Below are 26,932 nucleotides of genomic sequence, written 5' to 3'. Positions count from 1 at the left end.
CAATACATTAAAAGAGTCGCGCTTATCTACACACATGGAAAGATTAATAAAGCACACATTCTCATCGCAGACATAACCGTGCGGCTGGTCATTTTCGGCCGCGTCGCGGTTACCCCCCCCCCCCCCCCCCCCTTATACATGTTATGTCTCATGACTTGTTGTAACTGTCTAATGCTTATTCATGTGCTAGGGTCTTTTTTATCCTGGACTTAAATTATCCTCCTATTTCCAAACTTTTAATCCCGTCATCAGCCAAACCACTTAATTTCATCTAAGAATGCACTCACACACTAGCACATAAGGGGGTTCAGGCCAACACAGCACAGTAAACCGAACGTCTACATGTCGACAATCGCACCCCCACCCTTTCTTTCCCAAGTCTCCTGTCTATGTCTCTCTCCCACACAGGACATGTTTTGCACCTGCATACTCACACACATACACCATCAATTCACTGTAAAACAAGTTGCTCTCTCTTTCTGCATCCCTTCAAAATAAAACGTCCTTGCAACAGGAAGCAACAAGAAAATGTCCAATATACTTACAATATAGTCTTATACAGTTCCTATGTAATCCAGCAGGTGCACTATTTTACGTCTTTTTAGCTGGCCAGCAAAATCATATTATATTATCCACATATTTAGACGTCATATATTGGAAGGACATTGGCTCTTTACGAACTTCCTGTCCATACACGTTAATTTCTTATCAAGACCCTTTTCATCCGAAGTTCTACCTTTTTACTGATTTGTATCCCCGTTTTGTAAATTTTCAGATGAGGTAGCAAACCTCCATTCACAGTTACTCATACACTCTTTGTCACTGTTCTCTCTCAGGCCTACACACTCTTGCCCCCCCCCCCCCCCCCACACACACATGCACACACATCTTCTCACTTGTTCACTCAGTAACACTCATTCAGAATGGTTTGGTATTTGTTGCAAATTGATCCATTCACTTTCCCGAACAAACTCTCCCTCCATTTTGGTAATATGTTTGAACTTTTATTTTCTCAAAGGTATTTGATACTTAAACAAAAATACCTGATCCTTAATTTAGCAGAAGCACTCGATACTCTTTCACAGAAGTACCTGATCCCGATCGTAGATCAGTGTACTCGATTCTTTCAAAAGTGCTCGATCCTTTTCAAAAGTACTTGATATGATTCCAAACAAAAGTACTCTATCCTTAATTTAGCAGAAGCACTCGATACTTTTTTACAAAAGTACCTAATCCCCGATCATCATCGAAGATCAGCGTACTCGATTCTTTCAAAAGTGCTCCATCCTTAATTTTCTCAGAAGTACTTGATACAGTTCAAACAAAAGTACTCGATCCTTAATTTAGCAAAAGCGCTACAAAACAATGTTAATAAAGTTATTCTTTATGAACATTAAAGAAAAGAAAAATGAAATAAAGATACAATGTAATGTACTTATAATAATAAGAATAATACATTTTATTTATAAGCGCCTTTCAAGACACCCAAGGACACTTTACAATAAAAAAACAATACGAGTTGAGCAGTGGCAGCCAAACGCAGCAGCGTTCACTCAACCCGGAAGTCAGAAAGAAACCACAAGGGAGGGAGAGGGGGAGAAAAAAAACACACGCTCGAACTATCCTCATTTTGAGGATAATTTGAGTTGTGCAGTTTTTTTTTTTGCCTAAGTGTATGCCAGTTACAACTGTCACGTTTCGGGCAAGCCGAATAAAGTTGGGATCCCAGAAGTGTAGACACCAGACAAGGTCTCCATAGCAAAAAGGGTTTAATATACAAAAATCGCAATGCCAAAGAAGTAACATAAAGTGCTGGTCAAAACAAGGACCAGAGGGCACAAAAACGAATAACAAAAAGCGCTTGCACAAAAGGCAAGGGAGGAAAATAAGAACCGCGAAGGCAAACAAAAAACAATGTAGCAAATACACGCAAGCGAAAGCCAAATCACAAAATAAAAACCATACTTACAAAATACTTGGTACCGAGAGTTCAAAAGCGAAACACGACGAGGTCTATAGCAAAAGCAGTCTATGAGCAAGGAAGCAGCAAGGCAAAGGCAATACTCCAACAACAGGTGCACAGCACAGGGGTCCTTAAATACAGAGTGTACTAATCATAGATTGGCAGTAGGTGTGCACAGAAGTCTGCTCATGCCACCTGCTGGCTAGACCGAAAACAGAACTGTGACAACAACAGGGCACAAGACATGAACAATGAAGGTGGTGATACAAGGGAGTGTATGCGCGAGTGATTGTCTGGTTGTGTGTGCGCGTCAGGCCGCAGGTGGTACGTCAAGGTCTTCTCATGGAGACAGTCCTGGCTTATCGTCTATGGCCGAGAAGGAGGGGGTGATGGTAGGACACTAGCTTCCATGCGTACTTTCATCAGGGGAAGGTCGAGATACAGTGAAACTCCTCTACAACGAAATCATGTTTGCAGCAAGAAATTTCTCACAACAGGGGGTTTTTCACTGTAGCAAATTTGATCTCAGATGTAAGCACACACACACCCACACACCCACACACCCACGCACACAAACGTATGTCTACACGCACACACAAACGTATGTGTACTCTATTTTTATTCCAATAGTGCATAAGTATGAGCACACATTTATTTGACACTTCATATTGTCAGTGTAGAAAGAAAAAAGGGAAAGAAATTGTGAAATTTACGATCAGCATTCACTTTCACTTACATCAATTTCTTGGATAATGTCTTATTTTGCTTGCTCCGTCTTTCATTTTGATCGCTTTTACCCTCTCTTCCAGCATCAGAGCTCTTCTTGTCTTAGCTGCTTGACATCCAAAGGTCTGTTTTGTAGCCATTTTAGCAATGCAACGTCTATTGTCGTCTGAATCTAACAATAACAAATACTTCCTGGCATGCAATGAACTTTTAAGCCAGCCACGGGACGCTTCGTAGTCCTCGATGGCCATAGTTAGCTCTCGAAGGCTAAAAACCTTACGCTAACTGGAGCGCTTCTCTTTCATTAGCGCTCGAGTTAGCGTAAGGTTTTTAGCCTTCGAGAGCTCACTATGGCCATCGAGGACTACGAAGCGTCCCGTGGGTGTTTTTAGCATGATAACAAGTAAAGCATTTGAGGAAACGTTCGTTTATTTGAATGTCCGTCGAGCCATAAGCAATTTACTCTGAGCAGCTAATCGGATGATACGGATCTAGCTTCAGTATCTACACACATAGACAGTGAGGTCCCTCTTGGCCAATCGAAGGCCAGGATTATGCTCGGTAAGCCAATGGCAGAGCAGCTATGAGTATGTTGAGTCCAGGAAACTCGCAGCTGTGACCGAAATAAACATCGTTCACTATGTAAACCAGTGTGGTGGTTGCTGTTGCCTTGGGAGGAGAATGGGAATTGTGTTAATGCATGAAGATTTTTTCACATAAGGGGGTATTTTCGCCCATGTAGGTTTCGTTCTAGAGGGGTTTCACTGTAGCAGATGTTGTTTTTGGTAGCAGGCTGCCCAACAATTTCAGACAGCCTTGAGTCCGAGTCTTGAGTTATAACAATTTTAAAGACAAATGATAATAATTGTGGTGGCAGAGAGTGGTGGTGGGGGGCGGGGGGCCAAGAATTGTTTTCTTCTAACAGAAAATAATTAAAGTCAACCTGGGTCCAGCAGTGCCAAATTGTTTTTTCTCATTTGGCTCAGCATTTAGCTCTATACATATATTGAGAACTGGAATGGTGCCTCTAAACGTTTGCTGTGAAATCATAGATCAGTGGTCCTCAACTAGAAAGGCTGTCGGTCCACTTTTTTTTTTTTTTTTTATAAGACCAAGGTTCGGTCCCATGCACGGCGGTCATGGGGAGCAGGGCTATATGCCAATTTAGTATGGTCAAGCCAAGCTTATACAAATCAACACTCCTCACAACCAACCAATAATGGGGTGCATGAAAATAACAATTATTCACTTTGTCAGTACACAGCAAATAATGAGAGGTATTGTGTTGAGGCAGAGGAACTCTTTTATTTTGTTAAGTTGTGCCTGCTTAATAATAGAAATAGCCCTTTTAGGGAAATAAGACATTTTTACTTTAACTTTGTTAAACAGTAGTTGTCTTTTTTTCCCTTAATTTAACAAAAGCAAAACAAAATACTCATTTTACCAAAATAAATACTACACATGAAAACAAAAATATCCTTTTCATTTGTACAATTCCCCTTTTCACATGCCCTCTGAAATCACTGAAAAATATATCAGAAGAGGAGTTAAGAACCATTTTAAATTTTGACACAAGGGAGCACAGAAATAAGCAGTGCTGTTCTTCCACTAAAGGTGAATGCAATGTCTGAGGCATGCAAATATTATTTGAGGACACCATTGGGATGTTCATTTACCATGTTGCGGTGTTCTGCTGTTAAACAGCTGCAAAGATCCCCGGGTAGACGGGAGCAAAACTGCACACAATCGAAACCTCCCGCGATTCGTCTTGTCTGATTGTCTGTGTGCGGCTCTCCTGTGCTGAAGCTGTGAGCACACTGTGGCGTCGCGCTTGCATCTGTTTCCTGACACCATCATCTTATGTATGGGCAGACCTTAAGTTCAGAGGAGCCAATCAGCGCATCGTTATCGCCGACATGCCCTGCTCAGCCAGGGTATCCAGTTCGTCAAACATTATACACACACAGTCGCGCTGCTGCGTCCTCTGCAATACATCTGTTCGTGCACGCAAATAATAAAACAGATAATTCTAACAAGCGATCGCGGTAATGCGCAGATTATAGTCCAAAAATATAAAATGTATAACGTAAAAATCACTTTATAATTTATTATTTTATACAATTTGCCGAGGGTCCGGACAGAGGAGGTCGCCGGTCCGGTCGTGGATCGCGGTCCGCCAGTTGAGGAAGACGGTCATAGATTAAGGATTTAGTTGGTCATGTTACATAGGTTGCCCACCTTCTCCCTTGTTTACAATGATGCCGTTATGGGGGGAGGTTCCTGTGCTGAGTCGGGTCCTGATACGTGCAGCAGCTAAGAGCAGGTCTCCCACAAATCACTTTGGACATTCGGGGGCAGGGGGGTCGGATGGGGTCATATTGAGTCACTGTAACCTTTTTCCACTTGTCTGAGCATGTGTTTAGTGTTGGGCATTTTTTTGGATGATTGAATATTGGGATTTAAGTCTGACAAACACTGTGTTTTTGTGTGCGCAACAGTTCGACGTTAATAGTCCCAGTTGGTCCAGTTTCTGTCATGTTTCAGCCTCTCTTTGGCATGCGCCTTGTGTGTCAGGGCCATTTGATGTTGTGGTCCCCGCTTTGGCTACGTGGAGCCGCAATCATTGGCGCAGTGTGATCCACGGAGACACAAAGAAGACAGATCATGACTAGATGCTGTCGATATAGACGTGACTGTAGACGACGGCAAGGAAGTGAAGCACGCAGACAGGCAGCAGAAAGGGAGTGGCGGATAGTGTCAACCACAAGAAGACGGAGGTCAATGGATGAGGAATTAACCAGGTGATAAGGCCATACCACATTTCATGACAAAGTTCAACCAGCAAGAGAGAGCACGTGTTTGCAAAGGGGCACTTTAAGGTATGCGGAAAGTCACCGGCTATGCATGGGTGCCCGACGGAGAGACTGGATGGCAAGAATGTTGTTAATAAGCAAGCACAGAAAGCCTTCAGTATTGAAAAGATTCACCAATGTGTCTGATTGCTCATCAGACGTCATGTTAGAGCACGAAGCGAGGACAGCATTCCCAGTTTACAAATGATTTAGCAAACGGTTGTTATCAGCAAGGGGGCAATGTTGGACACCCTACGTCATAGGTGTCAAACTCAGGTCCTGGAGGGCCGCTGTCCTGCATGGTTTCCAAGTCTCCCTGTTGCAACACACCTGATTCAAATGAACAGGTTCAATGTCAGGTTTCCGCAGAGTTTGCTGATGATCTGATCATTTCAATCAGGTGTGTTGCAAGAGGGAGACTTGGAAAACATGCAGGACAGCGGCCCTCCAGGACCTGGGTTTGACACCCCTGCCCTACGTGGTTAGTTCCCCTTGGCAGAAGGGAGGCAGGTGACCTGTTGTGGGCACTTGAGGTACAGCAACATCAGTCCCCACTTCTTACAGGTCATCGACATGATGATGATCATGTGCATTCAGAACTTGGACAACTGATGCATCTGGCAGGCCTAGAGTATAGCTATAGGAGGTTGATTTGGGCTGTGATGCAAGTGGGCAGTGCCGCTGGACCCGTGCACAAATTTTGCATAAACTAATCGATCGGGGTTCTGAAGCAGTCCGGCAGGTCCTGGCCAATGAGCCCTGCTTTTACAGGAGACACATTGACTGGTGAACCATTCTAATAGTCCACTTCAAAAGTGTTCAAATGGATGTTGGTTAACTATAACGCCTGAATACTCACAGAGCAACACTGGAGGCGGAGGGACTGTTTGTTTGCAACTTGGCCTGTTGGTCGAGCAGCGTGCTGGACATGATTGTGGTTTCTGCACCGGGGTCAACAAATGTGGATCCTGTCATGGCCGAATCCAGTATTTGTTCAAGATTAGTTCTCAGGTAGAACTTATTTGAATTATTTCACGGTGAGTTCACCCGAGAGGTTTTTGCACCGGAGATGGAACATAAGTCAAAGAAGGTCCACGAAGTTCAGAGGGCAAGTCCTGGTACAGTTGGAGTGCAAGAATGAACTCGTCGGGCATCAAATCTTTTGCTGTCGGACGGGATGTTGGGATTCCAGCAGGTAATTTGACTTGTCTTTTGCCAAGTAATGGAGAATGTTAAGAAGTTTTGTGCCGCGGATCCAAGCTCACAATCTGAATTGTCAGCCAGGGGCTGGGCCTTGCAAGGACAACTATTTTGATACTTGGGTCTGTCATGGGTAGGACTGTTGCGTGAGACACACTTCACCAGTGTGCTTGTGTTTTCTGTGTTTTTGGTGCGTATTATTGTTTTGAATTTGTGGGGGTTGAAAATTCATCTGCTACTAGACCAGTTTACAACGCAGCCAAATTGAGCAGTTATTTCTTATTTCAAATGGGGTTAATAAGACCAAAAATTGGACCAAAAATGAGTTTTCAAAGCAAGTGGATACATTTTTATCATCATTTTCCCAATGATGACGTATTTTAGCGAGAAACACAGCAACCAAGTGATTTCACTTCAGAGCACATCAGGTACCAAGCAACAAGTAAGAACTCGTTATTTAGTAGCGAAATAGCTCGACGGCTAGGCCAAGTACGACTGACTCTGAGCACAAAGGATGTGTGCTTCCACTGCGGGCAAGCTTCCCGGCATGGCTACGTAGCTGGGACAGGCCAAAAGCCACACAAACAGCTAACAGATTAGCATCAGTGTGCTCATTCAGCGCAGGCCCGCTGCTACTGTGTGTGTAACAACTATTTGCACCAAGTGTACAGTGACTCATATCTTCTCTGGCACAAATTCCGTGCATGGAGGGAATGTCCCAAAGACTGAACGGCTCTTATCTGTCTTGTCTGTTAACTAATCTAGAAATGTGATTAAAGGGGTCTGGGTGCTTCTTCTAATGACCAGATTTCGTGGAATGTTTGAGAGACTCGAGCCAAGGCAAATAACATGTCATAGAGGGAACCCCGTGCAAAGACATGCATGTATAAATAAGTGACGATCATTCACTAACCTTTTCAACATGTGATGTCACCAAATACTGAAACCATAACTGTCCACAACACATCCTCAAAATACGAGCCACGGTGCTCTGAAACCAGTGCCTGGCTTTTTGTATCGTTGCTGTGGTAACAACCATTATGCTCTCATTTCAGGATGGCTCGATACGCAATGTGTGCACTCTCTCACTGAAACACAAAATGGCGGCATGGAATACGCATCTATGTTGAAATGAAGTGGAAGCTGCCACTTTAATTGACGCAATTTCATCTTTTTCTCACCAAATGACTGACAAGCTGCATGAAAATCACCCTTAAAGCATTGAATTCTGTGTTTGGATCAAAGAACAACGTCATTTGGCCTTAAACTGGCGACGCCACATTCTGTAGTTAGAGTAGGGGTCATTTGTAAGAGTCTAGGTATTTAGTAGCGACCGTAAGAAATGCCCACATTACTCCCACTCACTTCAAGGGTTACCACGTCGAATTTTGGATTGTTTAGAGCACAGGTGTCAAACTCTAGACCCGGGGGCTAGATCTGGTCCGCCACATCATTCTATGTGGCCCATGAAAGCAGCTCAAACATGTCAACTCCATGATCCTTTCTAAAATGTCAACCAAAATTTTAAATTCTCATGTGAAATAGATAAGAGCTATATTCTAAACATGTTCTTGTGACCAAACCCCTCATGATAGTAACTTCAACAATAGTTGAATCATCAGTTATTCTTTACTTCTTTATATGGTTTCAGTCATAATAGACCTCCAAGTGAAACGGTAACTAAAATGTGGCCCGCAGCATAAATGAGTTTGACACCCCTGGTTTAGAGGGTTTATGATAAAAAAAATGTTCAATAAGTCTAAATACATGAAGGGGGGTCTACAATAACATAAAATGTGAGTTCTTTGACCAAAATAGAGGTTAATACTGACCCAAACACACACAAAATTCACGCTTGACTTCTGTACATGGACATTGCTTATTAACTAGAGCTATTGAGCTATTGAGCTATTGAGACAAACTGAAGCAATACTAGGCTGCAAAGTTGGCACGAAGGTCTGGTCAGAGGAGTCTCACGTGATAAGCATGTATACCCGAACCTCTTTTCAACATCCCCGTTTATTTTTTCACCCCGTAATGTTTTCATTTCAAAGTCCTTAATTCACATATTTCATTTTCCATTTGCCGAATTTGCTGACAATGAACACCTTTATCATGTGAACTTCCTTAGAATGACCAGATTTTTCCCACAAAATAGTGAAAAGGCCTTTGTGACAACAGCCACCGCGTCATTGCTTATACAATGCAGAATTCCCCTCCGTTGCTTAGCAACGCTCCTGATCAACTCACCCATTATTGAACTTCTGGCCGAGACTATTAACTGGCAAAATCAATTAATTTTGACAATCATCCGTAATGGCAACAAAATCATGGCGGAGGTCGAGGCCAACATATTGAAACATGAACATAAATGGCTTTGGGGCCCGACACATCCTGAACTGGAGAAAGGACGACCGTTATAACTTACAGATTTTTTATCTCCCTCTAGGTACGTTGTAGCGCAGTTAGACTGTGTGTGTGTGCGTGTGTGTGTGTGTGTGTGTGAAGTGCCAAGCTTTTTGTGCAGCTGCACTGGGACTCTGTCCTCTGGCACAGCCTTCCAACCCAGTAAACAAACAACCATTCATGCTCACAAACACACCTGAGGACAATTTGAGTACACGCCAACTCCACAAAGGAAGTTTGGAGCCTGAAATCGAACCCTGCACCTCTACACTGCGAGGCACACATGTGAACCAGTCGAACTAACATTAACAGCTATGGACATTGCACATCCACATTGCACAGAAAGCGAACGCAAAATGAAAACGTTTTTTGTCTGTTGCATTTGACCGAAGAGGAATAAAAAGTATAACAGACATCATGTCCAACCACTGATACGAGAAAGGACTGAGATTTCAACATACCGGTGCACGAAGTGAGAGGCATCAAGGAGGACAGGCATCATAAAAGTACTTTCAGACATCAGCCTCAAAGTCTGACAAACTGTCGTATGCAAACAGTCGTATGCACCCCTCATATACAACATCAAACACACGATGGCTGTAATGTTGCTCTGGGTGTAGGTGTGGCTGACGTGCTTTATATGCGTTCAGCCTGCACAGGCTCAATAATTGGATTGGGCACAGTCACCTGCAGAAGGGTCTGCATGGATGATAACACACAGGCGCAGAATTTAAGTATTGACGTGGCTGAATTTGCAGGAATGCTGCTGTGAGACCAAACGTGCTGCCCGTTTCCATTTACAGTCATACCTCGGTTTTCGACCATAAGCCGTTCCAGAAGGCTGTTCGAAAACTGAAACCACGCTTTAAAAAAAAAATGTTTATTGAACACGTCTGTTCACAATGGAACGCTACACGAGGAAGCGTCACTTCCTCGTCTACCCGAGGAAGCATCACTTCCTCGTGTAAGGAAGGCGAGAGGAGTCAAGTGACGCATTCAAGTGCGCTCAGTTTGTTCTAGAACCGAAATTCGGTCGTCATCCGAGGCATAAAAAACTCAAAATTTTTGGTCGAAAATCGATTTGGTCGAGAAAAGAGACGTTCGAAAACCGAGGTTTGACTGTATAGTCAATGCAGTTGCCGCAGTCATGAGCAGACGAAACGTTTCAAGTGAAAAATTTGATTCTCCGCCAAGAATGAGGAGCGAGGAATTTGGCGTATCTCATGACTTCCTTGACTTGTTGACAACTATTGAAGAGTCAATCAAGTTAGCAATTAGTAGCCAAAGTAACAACTCAACCATCGGACACCAGATTGATTCCTGAGTGCCTCTTGATGTTGATAGTCCTTTATTTTGGGCCCTGTGATTTGCTTCATCCCTCACTCTGTATTTGATATCATTCTACTGGAATTTGAGCTCCCGTTTAATAGAATCAAAGATCACGTTCTGACCATTTCATGCAGAAATAAAGGTAAAGTAATTTCAAACGGTTCACATACTTTTTTTTTGCCGACATTTCTGTGTGCAGGTATTGTGCTGTGTGGATAAACAGGGAATCCTGTCATGGCCGAATCCAAGCCCTGAGACTGTACTGTTCTTCAGTGGAAGAGTGGAGCCACCTCAAACCAGCCAGGAGGATCTAATGGATGGCCTGTCAGTGAACTCCTACTGCAAAGTGGAGACAGATGAAGACAGGGATAAGGTACTTTCCGAATGACCGAGAGATGAGCACGACCGTCCAGAGGTGGAACATCATGGTTATAAACCCCAGGGCAAAAACATGTTTTTGAACCCAGACCCCTACCCTAAACACAAGCGCATGTAAATCTTTATGAATAATCCATCATAACAATTGTTCTACCTCTAAGTTTTGTGCATGCTCAATTGCGCACGGCAAATGAATGAAAAACATTTTAACCTGAGCTCGACTGGCATTTTGCATTTTCTTCTTCACTTTGTCCATACATTCAAAAGTTTATTTGGCATCTGTGATTGACCAAGCGGGAAGAGAATGTGTCAAAAAAGGCATGTTGAAAGTATAGGAGCATTTCAGACGCACTGTGTTGCGTCATCATTGTCACGCCTACCTTTTTCAAAGACCAATTTGGTTAATTTTACTTATCGGTACTTTAATCTGACATGGCTTCCTTACCATGAAGGTAAAGTTAGTGTACCTTACGAATATCAGTTTACCTTTACGAAGGGCTTTCATAAGGCACCTGCAGAGGTCTTCTGCATGCATGAGAATCAACAACAAGTGGCTTTATATGACAATATAGAAGTGTATGTCTAACTGTATGCCTTAAAACTTGCAGGCATTGTTTAAAAAGCTTTCAGCCTCATGTGGCAAAACAGCAAGTGCGCTTTGTGGCATGTTTCACTGATGTGATGGAATTTATAATCTTAAACGTTGGTGTTAAAAAAAAATACCCCAAAAAAGAACACCATTACAAAGCATTGGAAACCTCTGGAGTCGGAGCATACCCTCCGGTCCCCCTTTTTAAAAAGAAGGACCACTACCCTGGTCTGCCAATCCAGAGGCACTTTCAAACAGCCATCGCTGCATACAAAGTGCTGTACATGGAGCAACTAACATACAACAGTAAAGCAATAAATCAGCAACAAAGATGGTAGAAAGCACCAAACAGTAAAACTTTAGATCAAATCTGAGTCATGCTGAAGAAAAGTTTTGAGGCGCGTTTTAAAGATGGGCAGCGAGGGGGCTTGCCGAATGTTCAGTGAGTGGTCATTCCAGAGAGAGGGACGTCGGACGGTGGACCAGAATTTCGTGGCCTCACCGAACTCTTCCCACACCCGAGTTTTTGCCTTGGCGACCGCTGAAACTACGTTCCGCTTAGCCAGTCGATACCCATCAGCTGCCTCTGGGCTCCCACAGGCCATAAAGGCCCGATAAGACTCCTTCTTCAGCTTGACGGCATGCCTTACTGCCGGTGTCCACTAGCAAGTAAGGGGGTTGCCGCCACGACAGGCACCAACCACCTTACGGCCACAACTCAGGTTGGCCGCATCAACAATAGAAGCATGGAACATGGTCCACTCGGACTCAATGTCCCCTGCCTCCCTCGGGACGTGAGAAAAGTTCTGCCAGAGGTCAGAGTTTAAACTCCTTCGGACAGGGGATTCCACCAGATGCTCCCAAGGACAGAACATTTATACTAAACTTATAGGCCTACTCTCACCTTAACTTGGCACTTTTTTTGCGAAAAAAATATTCATATACCATATTGGCCCGAATATAAGATGGCCCTAATTATAAGACGACCCCCCTCTTTTTCAAGACTCAAGTTTGAAAACACCAAAATTAAACACCAAATTATTTTTATACAGAAAATAATTACAGCACATCTGAAACAAATGATTATAATAATATATTTGAGAGAAAAAGCATGTTATTTTGCCTCATTCAAATCTTAATATCTGAACATTTAAATATGTTTATCTCATTCCAATCAAAAAGTGGCAAATGGCATCACATTAAAAAGTGGTAGATCTGCTGTTCCAACACCTGCAGTGGTTCCTAGCTCGAAAACAAACAAACAAAAAAAGTTAGCAACCTACCTAGCAACTTGTTCAAATGGTAAACGCAGCAAACAGAAAGCAACCTAGTAAGGATGATAATGTGTTGGCATGGCTGGTGCTTGGCACTTGGACCTCTAAAGCAGAGGTGGGAGGGGTGAAGTGGATCAAACCATTTTTTGAAGCAGAAGGGGTGTATTGTATTTTTGTTAGTGTGTGTGCATGTACGTGTGTGTTTTCACTACTTTCTAGTTTGTTATAAACAACATGCAGTTTAAAAAAAAAAAATATATATATATATATATATATATATATATATAAAGATATTTCAGGGATGCTATATATCTTTAGGGGTGCTTGAGCATCCCCAAAAATATGCTGGACGGGCCTATGGGTGAAGCATTTAGGTAGAATGCAAATTACTCTTCTTACGATTTCCACAAAAACACATTTTTGTCAAGGCTTGCATGTAGTAGTTCTGACTCAGATTTTCCTTCCATCACTCCACGCAACATGGTTTCATCCGATTCCTCCATTTTGTTAGCCGTTAGCTGTGTCAGATGATCTGTGATGCACGTCAGCGTAATGACTTCCAGGGAAATTGTGCAGTGTTGTTTGTAATATAAGCTGCAAGTTAAGTGTATAGGGAGAAGAAAATATTCAGTGGTGTTGTCATTTCTATCCTCCTGCCCTAATAATAAACATTTTTCCCCTGGAAGAAAAAAGGCAAGAAAAACAATGATTAAATGAAGTAGGCGTGATACTTCCTGTAATTGTTGAAAAGGTTGAATTTATTCCTGTGTTTAACTGCTGAACAGAACCAAGAGGTGGATGCTCTCCTGTGTTTACCGGAGGACCCCACCACCCAAATTGGGGAAATATCTGAGCCCAGAGAGACGACATATGATATGGCTCATTCAACAGACACACTAATGTACGAGCGTTCCTGCCAACCTGTAAATAGTCGGATCAAACACAACTCTGGGTCTAATGTGAGCTTCAGTCGTCATACAGAGGGAGCCGAGGACCAAACCCAGGTGAAATTTTATAATCAAAACTCCACTGTTTTATATATATTCAAGATGGTTAGCTAAAATATATTGTGGCACTCAAACACCAAATTAGTCATCATCATGGTCATAGTGTATATGCGCCTTCTGTTTCACCTTCTCCAGGAATTTCTTTTGGATTGCCGAGAAACTGAGGCAGACGATTATGTGTGTGACTACCACCTGGAAATGTTGAGTCTTTCTCAAGACCAGCAAAATCCAGCAAGCATTCAGTTTGATGACCTTTCGTGGCAGTGTCACTTGCCTTCGCTGAAGCCGCTAGGCCTCAACATCATGCTCAACCTCTGCAACAATAATGTCACTCAACAGCTCTGCTGCTTCTCAGATCATTTGTCTAACTTGGCACTGCAAGAGAGCCATGGCAGTGTGCAGCCTGTTTGTGTTCCTTGGGGGCTCTGTGAGCTTTCCAGGCTCATAGGTAAACATTACCCCCCCCTCCCCAACTTTGAATCTGCTTTGAAAATCCATACATCTGAACAAAAAATGTCAAATTTTGGCATAATACTGTATGTACACTGTTTTGTGTGTGTCAGGTTTCACTCCTGGTGCAAGGGAGATGTTTGAACAGGAGAGCCACTTGGCTCTTTACCAATTGCCGACTGGCGAACTTACAAAAGATGTGCCTTCGCGCCGTTTGCATTACATCACCAAACGTCAGCCCCCTATCTCCCACCTGATATCTCTTTTTGTACGAGACTCTTCCTCAGGTGAGTGCTTCTTTTTAACAGCTTTCAATCAGATTATGAATACTGTACAGCAGAGGTCCTCAACCCGCGGGCCGCAGGCCATTAACGGTCCATGGGTCATTTGGTACCGGGCCGCACAAAAAGAATAAAGAACTTACATTCCTTCCGTTTCATACATTTCGGAATCTGAAAGATGTTTTATTTTGAAAAATTAGCGGCTTCTCTGTTACATCCGTCTCTATGTCACTCATGACGCAGGTCAAGGCACCCTTCTCGGTTACGTGATAGGTTACTGCTAAAATGAAACCCAGGACCAAGCAAAATGAGTAAAAAAGAAACGTCTTTGGGAAGGGGAAAAGGCCCAGCCAGGAGATAGAAGAGGAGCCTACGACTTGCAAGAAAAAGAAGGCTACATTTAATAGACAGTATCAGGAGTACAATACGGATTTATCTCAACGGGAGATTCCCACACACTGAGCCCACTCTGCATAATATGCGGCGATGGTGAGTCGTATTTTTCATGCACTTTGTATCTGCGTTGTATCTCATTTTGAAGGCACGTTTAAATATTACTATAGCAACCAGAGAGTGTTGCGGCCAGTTAGGACATTCTTCGTGTCATGTTTCGTGTCTATTATCATGTTTCGAAAATACCAGTCTTCACGCAGGTCCATCCATCCATCTGACCATTTTCTGATCCGCTTTATCCTCACAAGGCTCGCGGGTGGTGCTGGAGCCTATCCCAGCTGTCTTTGGGCAGTAGGCGGGGGACACCATGAACCGGTTGCCAGTATTGAGGAGGGGATTTGTCCATCTCCTTATGGCCGTCCTTGGACACAGGTTCTTTTATTTCTCTACAAGGTGGAACAAAGACCCAACACCATTCCATCTTTTCTGTATTTTATCACATCACAATACAAATCGATTCGGGCTCCTGAAAGTTTCAGATTTCGTCAGAAAAGCGTAGAAAAAAATACAGTCACAAGCATATTTCGTTAATTGATGCTACAGCTTCTTGTTGCTTTCAAGCTTAGCTTGTAGCAGACGTGTGCACATTGCAGCATGACGTCTGATCCACTGGTCAAAGGACACTTTGATTCGCTCCTCTTTCATCTATAACTGCTTCAGTCAACAAAGTGTATGCAGGAAAGTGGTTAAGAGTGCACGATTGTCTGTGTCTCATGTGTTGTTTTGTATTATTTTGTCCTTTTTTTTTGTGAAAGTTTTTCCTTGATGGCGGCGCGGACACCCGCAGTAACTCCTCTTGTTTTGTGTTGAGAGGGAAGAAATTTCATCTGTGCTGTATGTCCCACATACAGTACATTTGACAATAAAGTTTATCCAATCCAATCCAATCCAATCCAATATATAGAGACAATATGATGAGAGGCGGGCAGTTACGCCTTCATGCAAATCCCAGAAACAAAGAAATTAACATGTCATCTGATCCGGCGTGGCTGGCCAAAGTTGGGACTATTGTCTTCGGTCTGAGCTTTGATGTGATGGCTGCAACACAGATACTTGAGATAACAGTTCCTCTTTTGATGTTAAACATGTCCTCTGGACGGGTCCTAAAAGTGGTGAGGGTCAAGGGGCACAAAAGGTGATTGTAATCACAGTAATTCAAGTGTTCAATCAAGTGTTTGAACAGATTCAACAACAGAGAGGGGCTAGAAAATCACAGTGAGGAATAAAATCCTTAACACCAGCTAATGGCAGGGTACACAGACACGAACAACCATCCACGCTCACACTCACACCTAGGGACAATTTCAAGTGTTCAATCAGCCTGCTATGCATGTTTTTGGAATGGGAGGAAGCCGGATTACCCGGAGAAAACCCACGCAGGCACGGGGAGAACATGCAAACTCCACACAGGAAGGTCGGAGCTGGGATCAGAATCAGAATCAGAATCATCTTTATTGGCCAAGTATGTAGAACACACAAGGAATTTGTCTCCGGTATAACACGCTGTATTAGTATCATCGTAAACAACAAATCATTGAACCATTTTAGAGTAACCAGTAGCAGTATTTGTAGTACAAGAAGAGTGACTACGTCAGTGACTGTTTAAGGAGTTAATGGCTAGAGGGAAGCTGTTTAAGTGTCTACTGGATTTGGTGCGAATGGATCTGTAGCGTCTGCCTGAGGGGAGTAGCTGGAAAAGGTGGTGGGCAGGGTGCGGGGGATCCAGGAGGATTTTCCGTGCCCTTGTCTTGATTCTTGCAGTGTGCAAGTCCTCAAGAGTGGGTAGGGCGGTGCCAACGATTTTTTCCGCCGTCCTAACTGTCCGATCGAACCCACAACCTCTGCACTGTCAGGTCGACGCAGTGCAGAGTTTTCACACAGGTCATATCATATTATTTTATTTGTCCAGCCTTAAAGGCCGGTCCCTGAAAATGTCTGACATGAAAAATGGTTGGGGTCCGCTGCTGTATAGTATGTGCACCCATGAGATCATATGTAGCGGGGAGAAAACTGTAGCACTGTCATGCCATGTGATACCTGGGGTCAAAATATGCTATTAATTGTCGCAATATTTTCTCCTCAACCGCCAATGGGCTCATCATCGGGCACTAAAATTGTTCGGATTTCATTAAAAAGAAGACTTGCCTGACTATGTATATTTGCAAATGCCGATGTTGTTCGATCCTCTTGGTTTTCAGAGAGTGTCCAGATGTTGTCACATGGCTCAGCTGATCTCATCTTGGAGGCCAGCACTGACTTTTGGGATGGTGCTGATATTTATCCTCTTTTAGGTTCTGACAGGTACACGTTGAATTTTTTTCTGTGTATAAGTATTAAAAAGCGCACTGAGAAAGCCGTGTAGTTTTTTGTTTGTTTGTTTTTTGCTTTATTTGACTTATGTGTTTGTCTTTTTAAGGTGAGGTGATTTTGAAAGATCAATACATGGGACTCATTTTAGTTTAATATCCTGCTTATTCCAGGGTGGGGAACTCCGGCACCTCGAGAGTCATATCCTGCCGGTTTTAGAAGACTCCCGACTCCAACACACCTGATTCAATTGATCAGGCATCTAAAGAACTGATTGTTTGAATCAGGTGGACCGGAGTAAGGAGGGATCTAAAACATGCAGGATATGGCTCTCGAGGAACCGTACTTCCCTACCCCTGTGCTTATTCTTTTGAGAACAATTTCCTAAACACTAAATAGCTGCGGTTGTATATTTTTAAGCCAGCCAATGTTACTTGGAGGCAGGTAAAATACAGGTAGATGAATTTAGAGCATTAAATCCTGATTTATCCATCCAATTTTGTCCCATTTCTGCTTTCTAGAAAAAAGATTCTGGACTTCTACCAGCGTGCCTGTCTGTCTGGTTACTGCTCAGCCTTTGCATATAAACCCATGCAAGGTTCATTGTCCAGCCAGTTGAATGGCAAGTGTGTGGAGTTGGCATCTGGTCCCTGTTTATTTTCAGGCCTGGAGCTGTCCTCATCCACCCCTAGCAAGCATCCTTCCAGCAGGAACAGTTGGAGCTCAGACGGTATGTATCTTGGGCACCCCAAAACCAGTTGGGCAAGTTGCGTTAGAACTGATGAGTTCTAGCAGGGATGCGAAGTACATTATGAGTTACCAGTAACTCACTTCATGAGTTACTGGTCATTCTCATGGTGTCGGTCACCATGAGAGTGTCGGTCACTCTTATGGTCTTTAAGTTTACATGCTGGATGTGTTGCAGACATGTCAGAGACATGCTACGCAGCACAATGCGTTGGTCACGTGTTCTAATGCGGACCTTGTCGCACACGGGTACACAGGAGTATAAAGAGGTGTTTAGGGGATTAAAATGAAGAGCCAAATCAGTTACATTGCTGGGTTGTTTCAACTACCGTATTTTTCGGATTATACGTCGCTCCCGATTATAAATCGCACCAGCCAAAAAATGCATAATTAAGAAGGAAAAAACACACATAAGTCGCACTAGGATATAAGTCGCATTTTTGGGGGAAATTTATTTGATAAAATCCAACACCAAAAACATACGTCACCTTGAAAGGCAATTTAAAATAAAAATAAAATAGAAAACAACAGGCTGAATAAGTGTACGGTATACTAACGTTACATGACTGACATGCTTGGTAATGTTATTCAGATAACTCTAGCATAAAGAACATGCTAACACATTTACAAAACTATCAGTTTCACTCCAAATCACCAAATCCAATAAAATCTTCATCCTCGGTGTCACTTTTAAACAACTCCCCCAACTCAGGAGGTAGACGATGCGCCGCTTCCTCTTCTACGTCGCTTACGTCAGACTCATCGTCAATTTATCAACACAGGCCGAGAGCGCCCTCTTGTGGTTTAATATGAGAATAACATGTGAAATGACATAATCATGTGTTAATAATTTCACACATAAGTCGCTCCAGAGTATGAGTCGCACCCCAAACTATGAAAAAAAACTGCGACTTATAGTCCGGAAAACACGGTACATGTATATGTTATATATTGTCCCCAAGAAGCTTGGTCAAATCAACTACAATGCTGGGTTTCTTTCAACTAAATGCGTTTGTCAAATGTCTTCAAATGCTGGGTCAAATTTTCTGCAATTCTGGTTTGTTTCAACTACTGAACATGTTTTTAAAAAATTTTTTTAGTCAACTATCCAAATGCTAGGCCACATTACCAATACACACATTTAATTCTAAAATGAATTCTGTAAATCTAATTACAGTACAGTAAGTATTGATTGCATTAGATGACCATTACAGATAAAACTGTTAAACTGCAAACCCTAAATATAGGCTACAGTTGGTCACTCAACGCATATATTTCGCAAGAAATCACTGATGCCGGGCAGCGAGAGCTGAAGGTCCCTGGTGTCAATGTGGTCTACAACCTCTACCATAGTGGAGTGACGGACAACAGCGGCCGGCACGGCGTTGCAATCGCCCTTGCTCCCGAGGCACAGGCTGCACTGCTGGGGTGGGAACCCATCTCCCCCCGCCTTGCCAAGGTGCGCTTGAGGGGTGCCATTGCCAACATCTCTGTCGTGCCCACATTGAACGCTGCTGACGTGGACAAGGAGCAGTTCTATCATAAGCTCCAGACGACTGTCGATGGCATCCCCTCCAATGACACGGCAGGAGACTGGAATGCGCGCACCGGACCGGCGACTGACACCACGCGACGAGTACTGGGGCGTTTTGCTCTGGGAAGACGCTGCGACAATGGTGAACGGCTCGTTAACTTCACCGCCTCAAATCGCCTAGTCGTGATGAATACACGCTTCCAACACCCCCAACATCAGCTAGTCACCTGGTACTTGAACGATGGGCGGACGACTAACCAGATTGACTACATACTTGTTCGGTCACGTTGGGCGAGTTCAGTCCTCGACACGCGGGCGTACCGTGGAGCAGACACGGGAGGCAAGAGCGGCTCCGACCACTGCTTGTGCGTGCTAGCCTTCGCATCAGACTTAAAGTTAATCGCCCTCCAAAACGCACCACGCGGATTGATGTCGCGAAACTGAAGCTGGATGGAGGGAAGAATTTTCAAGTGGAGGTCCAAAACCGCTTCGCTCAACTACAACCGGCTTCCAATGAGCCGGAGCAGGAGTGGCGGGAACTCAAATCTACCATCGTTGCAGCTGCACTCGCACACCTCAGCTCCACCAAACGCCAGAACCGCGACTGGATCACTGCAAACACTCTGGCCCTTGCAGAACGATCCAGGCTTGCGCGAGTAACGGGAGCAGCCAACTTCCGCGAACTACGGCGACTTACCACTCGGGCGATTCGGGCAGATCGAAATGCCTATTGGTGCGACTTTGCCAAAGAAACTGAGAGGGCCGCCGCTGTGGGAGATACCCGCAAGCTTTATCAGTTGGTAAAGAAGGCGAGCAGGAAATCCGCTGGAGTCAGCGAAACAATCTGCACAGTGAACGGTTCTGTGATAACCTCCCTAGAGGAACGGCTGCAACGTTGGCGCGAACACTTCGAAGTCCTACTCAATCACCCACCACCAGTGTTGGCGCCTGTGCTTCCTGCAATTGATGAGGAGTACGACTGCAGCTCTGACCCCCCGACGGTAGACGAAATTCGAGGCGTCCTGCGTCAGCTCAGGAATAATAAAGCCCCACGGCATCCCGGCGGAAGTTTACAAATGCGACATTGACGTCTTCGCAGCGTGGCTTCATCGCGTCTACAACGCCGTGTGGACGTCCGAGACCATCCCGGATGACTGGAGCGAAGCAGTGTTAATACCCCTTTTCAAGAAGGGAGACAAGAAGCTGTGCGCCAACTACAGAGGCATTAGCCTTCTCGATGTGGCTGCAAAAGCATTCGTCGTCCTTCTGCTGAAACGCTTCCAGATGGCCCGTGACCACCGGACTCGCCCAACTTAGGGTGGCTTTCGCCCCGGAAGGGGATGTGTAGACCAGATATTTAGCCTGCGTCGCACCCTGGAGCAACGATGGGCCTACCAACAACCAACAGTCATGTGCTTCATCGACTTTGCCGCGGCATTTGATTCAGTTGACCGGGGTGTGTTGTGGATGATCATGAAGGCTGACGGGATCCCTGTCAAACTGCTTCGGCTCATCCAGGGATACTACCGGTCAACCCGAGTCCGAGTGCGGGCCTACGGCAGCGAATCAGAAACCTTCGAGGTGCGGTCGGGCGTCCGACAAGGCTGCGCGCTCTCGCCAACCTTATTCAACTATGCCATCGATCACATCCTCAACACTGCTCTCCATGGCTTTGAGGGTTTAAGGGTCGGCCGAGATGTCGCAGTGTCGGACCTGGCATACGCAGATGGCATCGCTCTACTTGGAAACACGTTCGAGGAAGTTGAAAACGCGCTGATGAAAATCCATCGAACGGCCCTGACCGTTGGAATGCGCATCAATGCCTCGAAGACCAAGATCATGTCCTCCCTCACCAACCCAGCTGACCAACGGTCGCTGTCACTGGAGGGCGTGACCCTGGAAAACGTTGATTTCTTCACATATCTCGGCTGCTCTGTGGTTCCGTCGGGGCAAGGAGAAGCAGAAGTCGTGCATCGCATCGGGGCCGCCAGATCCGCCTTCGTGCGCCTATAACGCCATCTGTGGGGTCGGCGCGAGATCTCGGCGGTGACAAAGGGGCGTGTCTACCAGGCGATCGTGCGGACCATCCTGCTTTATGGCTGTGAGACCTGGCCTATGAGAGTGGCTGACCAGCGCAAGCTGGAAGTCTTTGATAACGATTGCGCCCGCCGTATTCTCCGCCGCCGCCGATCAGACCGGGTCCCCACTGCTGACCTTCGTCGCTGCCTGCACCTTTGCCTCTTACCGGCGTGTCTCCTGCAACGCCGACTCCGTTGGTTCGGGCATGCGGCACGCCACCAGGAGGGCGAGTTGATCAGGGATGTTCTCCTTCCTGCTCCTTTGCCAGCCTGGCGCAAGCGGCATGGTGGACAAGTCAAGACCTGGGCCACCACGATGAAAGAAGACCTCGCGTACCTTTCCGGCCCCCAGGTGGTGGGTCTGAGACGATGGAACCAGGACTGGCTGAAGCTGTCGGTTGACCTGGCACAGGATCGCCGCGCTTGGGCCGCCATGATCAGGGATGTCGTGCGTGCCAAGGAAGAAGCCGGTTCAACCCGCCCAGGGTGAAGGCCGTTGCAAACAAACTTTTAACTCAAGAACAAGAAATTCAGATTAGTGTCAGACAAAACAATTAACAGCAACAGTGCACCGAAACTAACAAGTAGCAGGATCAATTCACAAAAAGTACTGATTAAGTAACATTAAGGGGAGCGAACAACCTGCAAACCCTACAAGCTGTATGATCAACTTCGAAAGCACATATTTGACCAACAAATAAAGTGGTAAATTTGACTATCCTGAAAAGTGGTAACTTTGGACTTCGGGCATTTTATAGACTGTTTGTATGAATTCCCACATATGTTGTTACTGCTTTGGGTATTCGAAGTAAGGATAGTGTCTCGATGCGTACCTTCATGACGATTCTCCACCATATTTGCGCCGGGGTGAAGAAGAAAGGGAACGAAGATAAGAAAGCAACTGAGAGATAGGAGTTAGGACCAAATGTGCACGAATAAAATGACCATTTGTTATAACAATAAACATGCTGTAAAAAAAATGCATGTGGTCCACCTATCTGTCCTTTCTATTTGGATGAGGAATCCGGGTTATGTGGTGAACTATGTGGACGGAAAATATGTTTTAGCTCTATAAACCTTCTCTTGACTCAACCGTATGTAATCAGATCCAAATAGTTTAAAATACAAAGGTACAGTAGTAAAACAAACCTATATGGGCTGAAATATTTGTCACCAGGAGCCGAATCTGAAAAATTCATTTGAATATGAATCGCTGAACTTGAATAACTGCATTGGGGACAAAAAGAACGGATTTGAATTACATAACTGAATTGATATTAATTAAATCATTGTTGAATTTTGTTTGGAGGGGGGGTTTTTTTCGGTCTTGGGCTGTTACATCTGCCTCTAACTTTTTGTCGATCTTGGTGAAACGTTCAATCGGAGCTATTTTCACCGTGAAAAACGTGTAAAGTCCAAAATTCAACTCCAAAATCTTGTCGATCTCAGTGACACGTACAACCAGAGCTGCTTCGCTAAAAATTCGTGGGGGGTATTGTCGAGCTATATTTTAAATATCGCAAATTAACCCAATAATTTATTGATGCTGTTGCTGGGCCTGATGTGTTTGCAAAATGTTATGACTTTTGTGCATGTTTAGGCCTTCAAAAGAAGTGTTGTTTTCTTGGTGAAGAAGGTGTTGCCATGGACACATTTTTTCGCGGAAATACATAATGAAGGCCAAAACACTCTTCGAAAATGTATGAGGTAGATCTCATTAACCTGCTCGGAGATAAACAGCAAAGGATAAAACATATTTCCTTCAGCCAGGAGGTTGTGGTACTATGATGATAAAAAATAAGTTAGATGTGGATGTCGTCATTCCGACCATACATTTAACATTTTGACAAAATATGATGATGTGGGTCAAGTTACAGCAGCTTGGTTGCAGTCATGGCAATAATGGATGTTTAAGTCAATGGCGGACTTCCTGCTAGGTTTAGCATAGGGTTCCAAGAAACCTTTTTGTAGGTCTTGGACTGTTATATGCACCAGCAAGATTTCGTAGATCTAGTTCAAAAGTACAAACGTGGCTGCTTTGTTAATTATTTTTAGGGGGTACTAATGAGGCATTTTCCAAAACTTACACAATAGAATAATAAAGAAATAGATAAAGAATAAAATATTTAAAATTTTGCCAGGCCTGAATGGGTTTCGTGAAAATTTACAAATTTTGTGGTCTCACATCATGAAGGCCTGTCCAGGGGTGTTAAACTCATTTTTGTTACTGGCCACTTTGGAGTTACCTCTTCCCTTAGAGAGTTGTTATGACAGTGAAACCACAAAAATGTTTAATCATCTTATCGCATTACGACTTGTACACAACAAATTAGTGGATTGCTTGTTTTGACATTGGTCAAGTCAACTGAGTGAATTTTCAGATGTACCTGTACTTACAAAATTTATTGGTTCTGGAAGAAATTTCTTAACTCGAAAATGTAAGTCGAGATGCGTTTTCCATGTAAATGCCCTAATTTGTTCCGAGCTCCCCCAAAATTCAGACATAAATGTTTCCTAAAGCATAAAAATGCATCAAAATATGTAACAAATACATATTACAATTACATTTTTGCACAATAAATGAGAATTGTAATGTAAAAAACAGAGAATAAAGAATTAAAATGATGGTCATTTCCGTTTTTTGCCCTCTTTAGTCCATGTTCTCTCTCAGAAGTGGTTTTTGCCTGGCGTTTTGTAAGGAACTGATCCAAGGATGTTTGCTTTTAACAATCCTTCGACAAATGTCCAAGGCAAACATCAGCATAGTGAGCGATCGCGCGACTGGTGAACACTTTTCCTGGATGATTCACATTTACGTAAAACTATCGGAACACCTGCATGGACACGTATCTCTCTATCTACACACATAGACACATACGGGAGAAGTCCCTCTTAGCCAATGGGATGCCAGGATGATGCTCGGTAATAGCTAATGGCAGAGCAGCTATAAGTATGTTTCATTCAGGAAACTCAGAGCTGTGAGCGGCAGGCCATACTGTATTCTTACTTTTCATATCATGAAATTTATTTCATAATAATAGGCAATATTCTCCTGTTGAGACATTTCGTAACTAGAACATTTCATATGAAGAGACATTCGTAAGTTGAGGTACCCCTGTATATGCCGAATAATTATGTACCCTGTGTAATACCATTTTCCCTTTTTTTAAATAGAAGGGATAGGTGAAGGAATGGAATGTGACGATGGCGTGCAAGCCTTGAGTGGACAGATCTTCATGGGCATGGTGTCATCCCAGTTCCAGGCCCGGCTGGACACTATCCGGCTCATTGATGCTCTGATAACGGCATGCATTCGATTTGTGTACTTTTCCATGGAGGACGAACTTCGTAGCAAGGTAAAAAGAACTCAAGCTCACTTCATGTCTAAGGGTCTTTCTTGACAGCTCTTGGAATGTTTGTTATCAACAGGTGTTGTTATCCTTGGTCCCCCCCCCCCCCAAGATGGCGCCCGAGTTGGCAGCTGTCAGCAAGTGCCCTTCAAGAGCCTTGCGTTTTTTGTTGTATTTGTCTTTTTTTTTTTGTTACATGGTGTTGTTGTTCGTCGTGTGGACCTGATGTGGATTTTTTTAGCATTTTTGGCCACGACATTCGTCAAAGGAGAAGAATCTGTGCTATGTGGTTGCACTTTCTCGGCAGCACGCATGTACCAGCACTGATTTTGATTGAGAGGAATGTCGGCGCTCTTTGACTGTTGGTGCTGGACAGCCCCGGGGCGCTTGTGATTTTTTTGCACCTGTTAAAGGCCAGCATTTTTCACAGCCCTGATTTGTTGAGCAGAGATGTCGGCGCTGTTGGACAGTCTTCGCTGGTGCGGTTGGATGGATGGCTCGAGGAGCCGAGGATCAGGAAAGAGGAGCGTCTGTGCGGAGCGCAGATGCGTACCGTATTTTTCGCACTTTAGGGCGCACCAAAAAGTCTTAAATTTTCTTAAAAGCTCACCGAGCGCCTTTTGTATGGTCATTACGGTAATACATCGACTCCAAGATGGCTCCTTCCTGGAGACATGCTTCCAATGTTATAACTTGCTGTTGGTTCAGTGAACTGTGTCGCTGCTTTATTAACTAAATAAGTTTGTGTTGCAGCTCCAAAAAAAGGAGAGCTGTGGTGTTCATTTTTTAAAACGGTCTCAAGAAATACAGGTCCGTCTTTGTCTGTCTACGTGCCTTCTTCCGTTCGACTCGAGAGGCGTTCAAGACCGCCTCCGAAAAATGTAAACTAATGATTACCTCAATGAAACTATGAAAATTGAAAATAATACATCATAACTGAAAAGCAAGCGAGGATATCACAAAATAAATTCTCTAGCCACCCCTACAGAATTTATATTGTGATTTCATCATTTGTGAGTACACAACAAGGGAATAAATAACTACTACTGACATATCTGATCGTAGTAGTTTGTGGCGCTACGATCAAGGAAATGCCAATGCGTTTTTCGGAGGCAGTCATGAACGCCTCTCGAGTTGAACGGAATAAGAGAAGGCACGGAGACGGACAAAGACTCACCTGTATTTGTTGAAAAAAGGAACGCTGTGGGTTTTTTTTTAAACGCAGACTTTATTAATGGTTTTCACAGTCTCAACAAATACAGGTACTGTACGTCTTTGTCCGTCTCCGTGCCTTCTTCCTTCCACTCGAGAGGCGTTCATGGCCGCCTCTGAAAAACAAATGAAATATTACTTCAATGAAACCACGAAGAAAATAAAGTGAGGAAATGATAAAATAAATTCTGTAGGGGGGATATAGAATTTATTTTGTGATTTACTCGCTTGATTTTGTTTTGATGCATTATTTTCAATTTTCATAGTTTCATTTAAGTACAGTAATAGTTTACATTTTTCAGAGGCGGTCATGAACGCCTCTCAAGTTGAACGGACGCCTCTCGAGTTGAATCGAAGGAGCGTAGCACCATCTAGTGGAGGCATTGTAGATTGTGCCTTATAATGTATGAACATTTTTTACAAAATAGCCATTCATTGAAGGTGCGCCTCATAATCCAGTGCGTCTTTTAGTGCGGAAAATACGGTATTTGGAACTGAGAGTCGCCGCTTGGAATTGAAACGGATTTACATGGGACAGGAGAATTGAACCAATCCTTTTTTTTTTGTCAATAGATGCTACAGCTTCTTGTTGACTTTGAAACTTAGCTTGTAGCCGACGTGTGCAAATTTAGAGCATGACGTCTCTGATCCACTGGTGAACGGACACTTTGATTCTCTCCTCTTTCATCTCAAAAAGCTTTTAAACAACAAAGCATATGAGAGAAAAGTGGTTCGGATCACAAGACTGTCTGTGTTTATGTTATGTGTTGTGTTTATTATTTTACTTTGTTAACTG

The 26,932-nt window shown here is 43.8% G+C and overlaps 1 protein-coding gene across 6 annotated transcripts in view; it reads left to right on the top strand.

Annotated features, from left to right (window-relative positions):
• tmem94 (transmembrane protein 94) overlaps positions 1-26,932 on the top strand; it is a 112,346-nt gene that overhangs the window by 60,092 nt on the left and 25,322 nt on the right. For all 6 annotated transcript variants that reach the window (XM_086137767.1, XM_086137765.1, XM_086137763.1 and 3 more), the window contains 7 exons: positions 10,676-10,849; positions 13,503-13,721; positions 13,860-14,172; positions 14,288-14,461; positions 17,107-17,209; positions 17,737-17,945; positions 24,749-24,930. In XM_086137767.1, the coding sequence (XP_085993893.1) occupies positions 10,676-10,849; positions 13,503-13,721; positions 13,860-14,172; positions 14,288-14,461; positions 17,107-17,209; positions 17,737-17,945; positions 24,749-24,930 (1,374 nt within the window). The remainder of the gene's footprint in view (positions 1-10,675; positions 10,850-13,502; positions 13,722-13,859; positions 14,173-14,287; positions 14,462-17,106; positions 17,210-17,736; positions 17,946-24,748; positions 24,931-26,932) is intronic.

This window comes from Hippocampus guttulatus, chromosome 19, assembly GCF_054856545.1.
Source record: "Hippocampus guttulatus isolate MCC_2025c chromosome 19, RoL_Hgut_1.0, whole genome shotgun sequence".
In the NCBI taxonomy this organism is placed as follows: Eukaryota; Metazoa; Chordata; class Actinopteri; order Syngnathiformes; family Syngnathidae; genus Hippocampus; species Hippocampus guttulatus.
Note: the sequence above shows the minus strand (reverse complement) of the source record. Positions and strands in the feature narration are given on the sequence as shown.